This window comes from Poromitra crassiceps, assembly GCF_964638095.1.
Source record: "Poromitra crassiceps genome assembly, chromosome: 7".
Classification (NCBI taxonomy): Eukaryota; Metazoa; Chordata; class Actinopteri; order Beryciformes; family Melamphaidae; genus Poromitra; species Poromitra crassiceps.
The window spans coordinates 940,401-952,900 of record NC_139628.1 but is presented as its reverse complement, the minus strand read 5'-3'; the positions used below and the strand labels follow the sequence as shown (position 1 = coordinate 952,900).

The following is a 12,500-nucleotide window of genomic DNA, read 5'->3' as shown; positions in this document are numbered from 1 at the left end:
AGTTACAACAAGCGGTTCAGCTGTCATAGAAATATGGAAGATCCGGTATTCCAGGGGATCTCTCGTTTCGGCTTCAGTTCCTCAGAGTTTTGGATACCGCGATGCGTGTGCAACTAACCCTGTGACGTCCACTCTAAATGGGTCTATAATTTCATCAGATGACATACAAATACATCTCTGATTTGTGCCAAAGATCGTATATTGACCAGCTTGTTCCACACCATCATGGCTGCAGCACTCTTGTCAAAAAAGCCTCGCTCTTGCCTTAAATATACGATCTTTGTCTGCGTTTCAGCGGAAGCAAAGACCTTGTTAGAGCGCGACACCCCAAATTCCAGGCAATTCATGTATCTGTGCCAAGGAGGCCTCGCCACGGCTTAGGAGACTGGTCAGCCAATGAAGTTTCATACCAGCCAATCACAAGCGGATGACCATGCCCATTTAGGAGACCTACCATTTCTTATTATTGGCTGAGCCTGGAGTGGGGTGTCTCTATCTATATTAAAAGTCTCTGGTGGAAGTGATATAGAGCTCAAACTCAAATTACCCTTCCACCAAGGACAGTCAACACAGTGGAGTCCTTCCGCTTCCTGGGGACGATCATCAGTCACGACCTAAAATTGGAGCTGAACATCAGAGCTCTCACAAGAAGGCACAGCAGAGGATGTACTTTGTACTGCAGCTGAAGAAATTCAACGTGCCAAAGGCCACGATGGTGCACTTCTACACCTCCATCGTTGAGTCCATCCTCACCTCCTCCATCACCGTCTGGTATGCTGCTGCCACTCTCAAAGACATTAACAGACTTCAGCGCATATCTGCTGCGCTGAGAAGATAATCGGATGCAACCTGCCATCCCTCCAGGACCTGCATGCAGCCAGGACACTGAATCGGTCTCGCAAGATCATGGCCGACCCCTCCCACCCTGGCCACAAACTCTTTAAGACACTCCCCCACGGCAAGAGACTGAGGTCTGCCAAGACCAGAACCACCCGCCACAAGACCAGCTTCTTCCCAACCGCCATCAGCCTCATCAACAAGGCCCGGAAACCCGTTCCACCAAAGACCTCACCAACAACCCCCCCCCCCCCCACACACACACACACACACACACACACACACACAAACTCACTACCTCCTCCAAAACTCAACTGAACCCCCCCCCCTCTTTAGTTATCTTCCTACTTCTTATCTCTGTATATTGATGTGACCGCTACGCTGCATACAGACACTAAGACAAATTCCTCGCTCGTATGTAACTTGCATACTGTGGCAATAAAAGTGATTCTGATTCTGAACTACTAACTTGGCCAATTTATATGAAACATACAAAATAAAGCAAACGGTAATGTCTAAGAATGCAAAGAAATGTAACTGGCTCTGGAATATTGTATTTACCGCAATAGCGTAACTGGCGAGCGCCTCAGAGAGCCTGGTTGTCAGGGGTCGCCCCTCAGAGATTCCAGGCCGACGGGCTGCACTCTCCGTTCCGCAACACAAAGGCAGCTAGCTGCCTGCGGCTCGCCTAGCTCCACTCAGCCACTAACCTCGCGTCACCAGGCTCTTCCCGAGGAGAGCGCCACAACACGCTGAATCCCACTCGATTTGGGGGCGGAACATGCCAGGATTGGCCAAAGCCCAATCCAGTCCCCAGAATTGTCAAATAAAATCATCGACATGCTACTATGACCCGCCTCTCAACCTGTCATCTCAGACAAGTTATGTTTTCAGTCTGAAACTTACACCGACCCACGCGCCACTTGGGCTCCGTTGGGTTCATTTCAACTTTAACAGTGACACACACCAAAACATTTATACAAATATTAGTGCTGCATTCGTGTGCTCCTTCATCGTCCCATTTCCGGAGTTGGGAAGTTGCTCTTATGACTTCGGTATTCATGAGCTTGTAAGTGGTAATGTAGAAACAACACGGATGCTACAGAGAACGTGTTGTATTTTATTGCCCGGTGTTTAAACAACACGTTGAAGCTGTTTGCAGTTTTTGCATGACAACAATTTTGTTCCAGACTTGTTGCTGCACCAGGACATTCCCTAAAACCACTAAAACATTGCTTTATCTTGACTTGTTATCAGGGTTAATGCTAATAAATCACTTTTCTTATATATATATTTTTTTCCAGATTTTTTTATCCCATTTTTATCCCCCGTTAGTGCTAATTCTAATTTTATTTATCCTGGTTGCTGCTCCACCATCTGCCAATCTGGCTCCATGCTTCCTCCGAGACATGGGCAGTAGCCAGCCGCTTCTTTTCACCTGACAGGGAAAGCTTCACCGGTAGGACATAGCACGTGGGAGGATCACGCTATTCCAACCAGTTCCCCTCCCTCCGAACAGGCGCCCCTAATGACCAGAGGAGGCACCACATCAGCGACCAGGATATTGCATGTTTTTGGTGAAGGGGTTCCTATATGAAGGAAACCCCCAGGGGGCATGGGGAGAACATGCAAACTCCACACAGAAAGGCCCTTTTGACAACCCCACCTGGGCGGTGGGCACTCAAGGACATGCGGACGGGCACGCATTCCTTCAGCGTTCACAGCGTCCCAGGTGGGAATCGAACCCAGGACCTTCTAGCTGTGAGGCTAAATCACTTTTCTAACTAATCTAGGTCACTCCACGTAGACAGCAACTAATGGTAATACCATTACAAATCACACGTTGAGCAAAACAAAAACATTTACTTTGGTATGTACCAACATTTCCGAGGAGTTGTTCTGACTTGAGGGGGCATTCACCTGAACTGTCTTTCTGATTATGACAACAGCACATGAATGCAACAAAATACTATTACTAACAAATACTAATCAACATTTCTCTCCCTCTCTCTCTCTCTCTCTCTCTCTCTCTCTCTCTCTGTCTGTCTGTCTGTCTGTCTCTCTGTGTCTCTCTCTGTGTCTCTGTCTGTCTGTCTGTCTGTCTCTGTCTGTCTCTCTGTGTCTCTCTCTGTCTCTCTCTGTCTGTCTGTCTGTCTGTCTGTCTCTGTCTGTCTCTCTGTGTCTCTCTCTGTCTGTCTCTCTCTCTGTCTGTCTGTCTGTCTCTCTCGGTCTGTCCCTCTCAGACGGTGGTGGAGCGTTGTATGTTTGAGCAGGACGGTGGTCGGCCATCTTGGACCAGACTGAGGAGGGAAGCATGGATCTCCTCCACTGTGTATGGCCTGGCCAGGCCCATACAGGTGCGCACGCGCGCGCACACACACACACACACACACACACACACACACACACACACACACACACACACACACACACACACACACACACACACACACACACACACACACAGTATAAGGATTTTTTTGAAATGTCTATGGATAAAATGAATGGGGAATTCACTTCTGCGGCAAGAAACGTCACATGACTGTTGAGCTCTATAATTATAATTATTAGTAATAATTATACAGTAATAATAATAATAATAATAATAATAATAATAATAATAATGTCATATCAGTTTATTGAAAACCAGTGGAATTATGTATTTTAATAATTTAGGTACCAGTATTAAAAAAACTATATTGTATATTTACTATTTTTATATAAATGATGATGATGATTATGTTTCTCTGTATCCTCCTCTCACTTCTTTCTGCCAGGAGTTTGGTCTCGCCAGGTTTAAAAATAACCAAGCTAAATCCATGAAGGGACTGGATTTCGCCCTGTCCAAGATCCAGAGTGAGACAGACCCACTTACCCACATACCTACACACACACGCACGCACGCACGCAACGCACGCACACACGCACACACACACATACACACACACACACACACACACACACACACACACACACACACACACACACACACACACACACACACACACACACACACACACACACTTTGAATAACAAGAGGAAAGCGTTATGTATCTCAGTGGAAAGGTGAACTGAAATCAGCTCTCTCAGAAGGCCTGAAAACACCTTGCTCCAACAGGAACCAGCACAGAACCATGACCGGGAAGAACACAGACCATTATGGTAGAGGTACAGTACAGTACTTTGGTACTGCACTTTGCAGGCTGGACGTTTTAGTGGCGTCATTACGGTCATCTCCTTCAGGCCAAAATGGCAGATTTGCTGTGCGCTGATGTTGCAGTGGAACAAGCTATAGAGCCCTTACTTCTTAGTAATGCAAGTTCTTTGGCCCTCTCCTCCACAGGCGAAGCGCCGCCTCATCTCCATGGTGACCAGGGAGAGTCCCCAGAGAAGCCCAAGCCCCTCCCACCACAGGTGACACCAACCACTACCCAGAAGCCCCAGCAGTACGTCTGAACTTTGACGAGCCGACCTGAAGTCAAGATGTCTAACTGGAAGACTGATCTGGTTTTATAACGAGACTCCTTGGTAACGATTGGGGGTGGGGCTTCGAGTCAACCTGGGCTGTGATTGGTTCCTCTGTCAAGGTGGTCGTCAGCACAAGATTCGTTGATGTCAATGTATGAAGTGGCGGGAAAATGCTGAATGCACATCGTGGGTCCTGACACTCAGTCAGCAACCTCTGGACTACAAACAGAACTACAAACATTCCCAGGGTGCCTGGGGCCAGATTCACTAAACCGTCTTAAAAAACAAATCGTAAGTGCTATTGTTTTTTGTTTTTTGGTACCTAACTTTAGTCTTAAAAAGTTAAAGAAAAGTTGATATTCATCACAAAAGTTCATAAATGCCTTTTGCAGATGATACCGCTTTTAGCGTTAATGTTTTCTTCTTAAAGTTTGTGATGGTGGATTTTAAATTTCAAGCAAAATGGAAGAAGAAGAAGAAGGAAAATCAGTGAAATGCTACTTATGCTGCATTCCATTTAAACTGGGAGCTGGGGATTTCATGGTTCAAAGGTCATGAACACCGCTGTGACATCACCTGTCCAGGGATTCTCTCTGCCGAACTTGGGGAAGCCTCACCAGCCCCAATCTAAAAAATCCAAAATGGCTGCTCCGCGCTTCAACAGTAGTTAAAATCGTAGTAAATACTGTTTATTGGCACAGTCACTTTTTTGTGTCTCATTGAATCAGTTGTACACACAGCATTGTCTAACTTATATCTTTGTGGACATGTTTCTACCTGCGCAAAATACCGCAAAATGCGTTATCAACTGTTATAGCTAACAATGGCTAGCCTGGCTAGAGCTAACCCTGACTGGTTTCCCGATTGTTTAAATGGAACGCCGACAACTCGGGTGTGACGTCACTCAACCGTGAAATCATTAGCAGCATTAATCCTATTACAAGTCTTAGCTGATGATGACTTGCTGGTTGCACTACTGTTGACAAAATGTACTTATTGTAAGTCGCTTTGGACAAAAGTGTCTGTAATGTTGTAATGTAACAAAAGTTGAATTGCGATAGCTAGCAGACAGTGAACTCATGACATCAAATGTCCTTATTTAAATTATAATTGTTCTGCCCTTGTATGCTTGTTTACGTCGCGGTTGCTAAGTCGACTGTAATTGAAAAGTTCCTAAACCAAGAGTAGTTCATAAGAGATGAGAGTAATCTTAAGGAAATATTGAGCAGTCACACTTACAAGCTTCCTTAAGAATGTCCTAAAACAACTTCTTAGGTAATTTCTTAAGAGCTTTGTGTGTGTGTGTGTGTGTGTGTGTGTGTGTGTGTGTGTGTGTGTGTGTGTGTGTGTGTGTGTGTGTGTGTGTGTGTGTGTGTATGTGTGTGTGTGTGTGTGTGTGTGTGTGTGTGTGTGTGTGTGTGTGTGTGTGTGTGCACGCGTGCCTGTGTGCGTGCACGTCGACTGACACAAATTAGACCACGGAGCCCCATTTGATAAGATTTTGTCCCAGTGCCTCCCCATCTCATATTTTAACTTTTGTGACGACTCTTCCACTCTCCTGGCCCTGTCTTGCAGGAGCCTGGTGTTGGGGTCTTTAGGCTGATTGGGTGCACCTGGGCCCGGTGTACCCCTTGGGCATTCAGACCATTCAGTCTCTCCCTCCTCACGATGCACCTTTTGTTTGTTTGTTTATTTCGTTTGTTTAATGTTTTTTTTGTTTGTTATTTTACCATAGTTTTAATTCCATCTCTGCAATCTATTGACTTGTATTTGTTTTCGTTCTTGTTATTTAGTTTTGTTTATTGTATTACTTTTCTATGTATTGTAAAGCGTCTTTGAGTTCCCCAGAAAAGCGCTATATAAAACTTATGTATTATTATTATTATTATTATTAATAAATAATTGTTTTTTCCTTGGTGTATGACTCCCCTCTTTTGTTACTTCCTTGATCCGGGTTGTCACATATGAAGGGAGTCATACATAAAAAAAAACTTTACGTTATACGTTTGTAATGCATGACGTGGAGGCAAATAACCAATAAGTCTAATCACATGTTGTAAATTCATCCGCTCCCCAAACTTCTAACGTTATTCAACTCGCTACCGCAGCTTCTATAAGCTGAGCGTAACTAGCTTCCCTGCACATACCGGCTCATATCCAAGGTTCATCCTAATTACTGGAACAGCAAACGTTTCCATTGCATGAGAAGCTGACGGGATGCTAATGCTTGTTCCAGATATTAATCAGTTTCCCAAGTGTTGCTAGCTAAACAGAGTTATGTCTTGTGAAAAACTTTAGATTTTGATTGCTAAACTTGTACCAAAAAATTGCGAATGCTTTTTATTTTATATTATATTATATTTTATATATATATATATTTATATATATATATATATATATATATATTATATATATTGACCATGGTATAAGCAGGATAATCAACTCCTAGGTGTGCATTAAAATCATATAATGCACACCTAGTTGTTGATTATCCCTTACTTAATGCACACCTGGCGGCCAATCACAAACAAGTATTCACCCAGACCATGGTAGCCTGGCTCCAGACCTTCAAAGCCATTCCCACTCCACAGTTGTGGATTTATCTCTTCTTGGTCTGGCATCGCCATGTGCAAACAATATTTCTCCGGGTGAGAATCCAGCCTGTCACTCAAACGTGAAGGATTTTGTTTTCACCACGCACCATGCAACCTGCACGCAACACGTCCCAAACTCTTGACGCCGTGTACATTTCAATCGGTACATTGCTCCTGACATACAGTAGGCTACACAGACAACCAGTCGTCCCCCCGCGCAAGACGGACGCGCGACCGGGCATCTCTCTCAATGAACGGGGTGAATATTTCTCACACCGGTGTTACGGTAAAAGCTGTGCCCATGGGCGACTTTGACCAGAAGGGGAAACAAACTCATTATGGGGTGCATATAGTTGAGTTTAACAGTATCCGCCATCAAAGGCATTTATTTGGGCCAGGAGCCGTGAAGATGACTTAATTTACAAAATTGCCATTTCCTCCATTTTCTGGTCACAGAGTGGTGTTTTTGGTGAAAACGACCTACATTCAGGTGTCGATAACGAGGCTCTCTTCTTTCTTTTGGGATATTCAGTCTTTACGTAGTCATAGAAGAAAATATTCTGTGTCTTGGAAAATTAATCAAAAAGATCAAAAACCCTGGCGGGCTAGTGAATTTTTCTGAAAAACTGGCGGAGAAAGGGTTAACATGGAGAAGCTGGTTAGCATTAGCTAGCTATGTTAGCTTGTGCTTGTGACTAGCAAGACTGCTGCGGCTGCCCTGCCATGCCAGCCGGTTGCCTCGGGAAGAGCCTGGTGACGCGAGCTTAGGTTGCTGTCAATGCTGTGGACACCTTGGTCTCTCGTGATTGGTTAGGGAAGACCGAAGCCCACCCCCTCATAGAAATGCTCTGAAGTGAGTGCAATCTCAGAGGAAGAGGAAATGAGTTAATGAATTGACGACGCAGTCTGGATATCAGGCTAAGACCATGGTATAAGACAAAATAACTAGACTAGACAAACTTAAACAAAAGAACACAGCATCGTTGAGGAGGGAGAGAGACTGAATGGTCTGAAGGTCTTCTTAAGCCCAATGAGTGTACAGGGCCCAGGTGCACCCAGTCAGCTTAACAACCCCAAAACCAGACTCCTGGCAGACAAGACCCTTGACCAAAATAGTCACACAGTGTGTCATTGTCAAAATGAATAATTACCCTTTTTGCTGCGAACCCCCTCAAGGACCCTAGGCTGGGTAAACCCAGCCTCCACGTGACCTCTATGTGCTGTCTTTTTTTCCAGTTATTTCCAATGGGGGGAGAGCGTATGCGAGCGCACACGGACGTCTATAGAAAGTGCGCTGCACCCAGCGTCTATTTTCAGAGCGCTCCGGCGTTTTTGTGCGGCGGCTCCCAGCGCTCCCAGCTGAGAATAATTTAACTTTTCAGAAAGACGCTGGTGTCGGGTGCTCCTTTTCTGGCAACTAATATGGAGAAACTATCGCAACAGAGACAGAAAGGCTCAATTGTGGGAGCAGATTGGCTAGACACCTAACTCATTGAGTGCCAAGGACGAGAATGTTCGTCAATTCGTTTAGTAACGTAGAGTGCCAAGGACGAGTATGTTCGTCAATTGCGTTTTTTGACGGTGGGACATGGATCAAAGCCAGATCCATCTCCTGTGAAAGTATGGTGGATGTTGAATGTGTAAAAGCTATTTTAGGGACCCATTAGGTGGCGACAGTGCTCTCCAGATTAGAGAAAGGCGAGGAAAAAAGAGAGAAGAAGTCGTTATGGAAACGGAAACGGCATCGGTATGCATCGATATGCATGAAGCATAACGTTAGCTGTGCCTGTGAACAGCAGTCAATCTGCTGCCACAATTGAGCCCCTCCGTCTCCGCTGCGATAGCCCCTCCATATGATTTAGTTGCCGACACCAGCGTCTTTCTGAAAAGTTACATTATTCTCAGCTGGGAGCCGGCGACAGGCTGTGAAAAAGCGGGGTGCAGCGCACTTTTCAGTGCAGAGCAAACGCAGAGCAAACGCACTCAGCAGAGCCCCAGAGACACTCCCACGGAGGAGGAGGAGGGGGGTGGGGCACGCAGGGCACTACAGCATACAACCATTGACAGTAAACACAGACCGAGGCAGCAGGCTCGATGCACAGACAGGCAAACAAGCTAGCATATCTGATGCCCACCAGCAGTAAATCAAGACCAGCAAGAAGGTATAGGGTCTGCGCACGCAGGGGCCAGCGCTGCTGGTTGCAGCTAAAAAATATTATTTGGCCAAACAAAATTCCTTTGTTTTCACTGTTTTATTGAAGGAAATTATTTTTGAGGTGTCATTACATCAGAAAATATTAGCTTCAGAATCAATGATGTGCTTGAAATGCTTCCTTTCACAAAAGGCTGAATATCTCAGATTCTAAATTGAAACGTGTGTTTTTGCTGAAATCAACCTATCTTCTCCGGCTGATAACTAAAGAACGGAAAATGATATCAATAAACTTTTTTTTGCAGATGATAGAAGAGAGTCTCATCGTTCTTTGTGCGTGTTCGGTGTTTACATAGTAATATCACACAATATTCTGTGGGCCTCGAGAAATCACTGAAAACGCTCTGAAACTCTGGCACTGGAAGCGTCCGTTCTCCAAAAGTGGCTGGCACTCAATGAGTTAATATTTCTGGTGAGTGTTGTGCTTACTGCTTTTAATAGCGTAGCCTACCTGTGTTGTTAGCTTGCTAGCTGTCAGCTATCAAGCTCCTACCGCACTGAACTAACATTGCTTCCAGCGCACTCCCAGCGTTTAACGTCGGAAAAAGACGCTAGGTGGACACAGGCCCATAGTCTGTGACGTTACGTTGAAGGCTTTTTACCCAGCCTACAAGGACCCCGCTTTGAAAACCACTGTGTTAAGCTACTTGAAGTGATGCTTTCAATGTTATTTATATGGTTTTTCCTAACATGACTTTAGAAGATAATCGCAGCAGTTGCAAATGCGATTGAATGTGAACAGATCTTTGTGTCTTTTTGCCTCTAAGTTTAAGTTTTCTTAGAACGTTACAGTGCACAGTAATGGAAGAAAGTGAAAAATAAAATAGTTCCGTTAAATTCAATGATTATCTAATAAAGTCGTGTTCGGAATCAAACCCCCTAAATTTAGTTTATTCTGAATGAATTGGGTCCAGTTTTAGTTTAGTTTATTCTGGATGAGATTTGGTTTAGTTTAGTTTATTCTGAATGAGATTTGGTCCAGTTTTAGTTTAGTTTATTCTGGATGAGATTTGGTCCAGTTTTAGTTTAGTTTATTCTGAATGAGATTTGGTCCAGTTTTAGTTTAGTTTATTCTGAATGAGATTTGGTCCAGTTTTAGTTTAGTTTATTCTGAATAAGATTTGGTCCACTTTTAGTTTAGTTTAGTTGGTAGTACTTCCAAACATTTCCTCCAGTCAGAAAAAGTCACTCCCTGTATGAAACATGAAAAACACGTTTCCCTTGTTAATTATAATCAGGCTGCTTTGACTCTCAATCAAAAAGTCCAATGTTTCATTGATAAGAGTTATTGTAGGAATTAGATTCTAACTGTTCTTGCTCTGTATGAGAGATTATTCTGTTTTTGTCTGTTAAATGAAAGGATTTACAGCCAGCAGAGGGAGCCATTACTGCTAATATACTAGATTTACATCAAATTCCCTGCAGAGAATGAAACGACCAGCAGAGGGCAACATGGTGACTGATGCAGTGAAAGGGACCTGGGTTTATTTTAGACTGGCTTCACTGGCCTGGGGCAAACAGAGCAGAGCAGCAAGGTCAGGTAAGGCCAGTGGTTAACCTGAAACCTGTAGAAACGCCTCTGAGGTTTATTTTAGCATGTTGAATCACAATAAATCTACTGACTGCAACAGCTGCTGTCTCTCTCTGCTGTGTTTACTGACACTGACCTTAATGTTCTAACTGTACATGTAGACTGAATGTAACATACTAACTATACATGTAGACTGACTTTAACATAATACTAACTGTATGTGTAGACTGACTGTATGTCTAGACTGACTTTAACATAACTGTACATGTAGATTGACTTTAACATACTAACTACATGTAGACTTTAACATGCTAACTGTACATGTAGACCGACTTTAACATGCTAACTGTACATGTAGACCGACTTTAACATAGACTAACCTACTAACTGTACATGTAGACTGACTTTAACATACTAACTGTACATATCTACTGACTTTAACATACTAAATACTGACTGACTGCATCTAACATACTAACTGTGAAGGTACATGTAGGTTTAACATAGGCTATATTAACTGTACATAGACTGACTTTAACATAGGCTATACGAACTGTACATAGACTGACTTTAACATACTAACTGTAGCTACATATCTACTGACTTTAACATACTAAATACTGACTGACTACATCTAACATACTAACTGTGAAGGTACATGTAGGTTTAACATAGGCTATACTAACTGTACATAGACTGACTTTAACATACTAACTGTACGACTGACTTTAACATAGACTACTAACTGTAGATGTAGAGCGACTTTAACATATAACTGTAGGCTACATGTAGACCGATCACTGACTGTACATGTAGGCTAGAGAGCGACTTTAAAATGCTAACTGTAACATAGCCCAGCTCTTCTCAGATTTGTTCACGTCAAGGACACCTAAACTGACAAATTAGACAATGGACACCGATTAGATAAGATTTTGTCCCAGGGTCCCCCAGTTGATAAGACTTTTTGCTTTTAGATGGTTTATTACAGAATGTGTATGAAACTCATGACCAAAATAGTCATACATTTTGTCATTGTGTTACTTATGGATGGAATTGTAGTGAAAATAAATTATCCCCATTTTTGCTGGGGACCCCCTGGAACACCCTCAAGGACCCCATGGGGGTCCCTTGACCACACTTTGAGAACCACTGACAGCCTATACTAACTGTAGGCCTATGTAGACTGACATTAACCAGTCATCATTTTTGCAGGATGTGTGTGTAAAAAAATTAAAGAAAATATAAATAAGAGTTATTTCTTGTTGCTAGGAGCCTCAGCCTCCCACAGCATGTGATCTGATTGGCCCGCAGCCTGTCACCATGGGCCAATCAGATCCCAGTGCGTCCGCCATGAGAATCCATAATCCCCTACCCCCCCCCCCCCCCCACCGCCCCACATCATCACTACTACTGGATTTATTATCAATACTGGAAATGTGAATCTGCAGTAGTTTGCTTGTTATCACTTCTCTTTTATCATTATCTTCATCCTGACATGATTTCCATAAACATAGGCTATTTAATATTTTTCTTTTAACAGATTACAACAGTAGCCTGTTATTAGGCTATACTTAGCCTATAAACACTATATAATTCCTGCAGTGCCATTGCGGGAGTAATTTCGGGCAAATTCGTTCAATCTGTCTTCATGATGACCGACAGACAGCAGCTGACAATCCGTTATTGCAGGGGGTCGGTGCTGTTACCATCGGCTGCTGGCTGTAGTGTAATGGCGGGGCTGTCAACTAGTCAAGATAAATTAACGCATACGCAGCACTTCCAGTGTAGGTGGGTTCCCCCCTTAAGAATAAAAGCAGGGCTACATATCATCTATTTTAAATTTTAAAAATGTATTCTG

The 12,500-nt window shown here is 43.5% G+C and overlaps 1 protein-coding gene across 1 annotated transcript in view; it reads left to right on the top strand.

The window, feature by feature from the left end:
- The window catches only part of prelid1b (PRELI domain containing 1b), a gene marked incomplete at its 5' end in the record, with an annotated part of 8,047 nt that extends 1,915 nt beyond the window's left edge, over positions 1-6,132 (top strand). Inside the window, 3 exons of the mRNA XM_083640721.1 lie at positions 3,081-3,194; positions 3,615-3,693; positions 4,181-6,132. Coding sequence (XP_083496847.1) covers positions 3,081-3,194; positions 3,615-3,693; positions 4,181-4,293 — 306 coding nt within the window. The 3' untranslated portion in view covers positions 4,294-6,132. The remainder of the gene's footprint in view (positions 1-3,080; positions 3,195-3,614; positions 3,694-4,180) is intronic.
- Between the last annotated feature and the right edge of the window lie 6,368 nt (positions 6,133-12,500).